We start from the raw sequence: 771 nt of genomic DNA on the forward strand, positions 1-771 counted from the left end.
CTGTTCTCCCTACTTCAGTCGCCAAAGAAGTCTTTGACAACCATACATATTAAGACGAGTGATAATGAACCGTCTATCATTATCATACGGCCAAAGAATCTAAATTTTTTTCAAGGAGAAACATTAAGTGATTGGTCGCTATCACAGTTTTAACGTCACCTCTAATTCCTAGTGGTAGACAATACAGTGGGTGAGACAGTCCTAAAACAAGGGTCGATATAGTCTCTCCCAGACTACGTCCAACACTGTTTGGATGCACAAGACCCTGAGATGCGTACAGCAGATAGAATAATGGAAAGATGTCCCCCAACAGGATCATGCACCATAAAACACATACAAAAAGAACCAACAAAAGACCCAGTCATAAAAAGACTCATTGTGAGTGTAAAACCTCTCACTGGGGCTGTCGCAAGAATGCAAATGGGTCATAGGAACATTCGTCGGTCACCAGAACGGCCAAGATTCACATCACAAATGTACAGACAACATTAGCAGTATCATGGGTACCACTGTAAGTTTAGTGTTAGGTCAATCAAGAGCAAGCGGAAATGCATAAAAATTTACACACATGTCGCTTATGAATCACCTTAACCGAAATGACATGACATTCGTTTATTCAGACCTGATTTTTGATTGATCACATAATATTCGTGTTGTTCCATTGTACTATTTAAACTTGGATTAATTTTAATTTGGTTATTTGTTCTCTGAAGAAGTGGCTTACACTGAGTCACGAAACTTCAGAAATTCCAATTTTTCTACTCATTGGTA

At 38.8% G+C, this 771-nt stretch overlaps 1 protein-coding gene across 1 annotated transcript; it reads left to right on the forward strand.

The window, feature by feature from the left end:
- Nucleotides 1–270: 270 nt before the first annotated feature.
- Nucleotides 271–492, forward strand: Smp_192230 (hypothetical protein; the record flags this gene model as incomplete). The annotated part of the gene is made up of 1 exon (XM_018789164.1): nucleotides 271–492. One exon carries the CDS (start codon nucleotides 271–273, stop codon nucleotides 490–492), a length of 222 nt encoding a protein of 73 aa, XP_018646469.1.
- Nucleotides 493–771: the final 279 nt, after the last annotated feature.

Source organism: Schistosoma mansoni (genome assembly GCF_000237925.1).
Source record: "Schistosoma mansoni, WGS project CABG00000000 data, supercontig 0136, strain Puerto Rico, whole genome shotgun sequence".
Taxonomy (NCBI): Eukaryota; Metazoa; Platyhelminthes; class Trematoda; order Strigeidida; family Schistosomatidae; genus Schistosoma; species Schistosoma mansoni.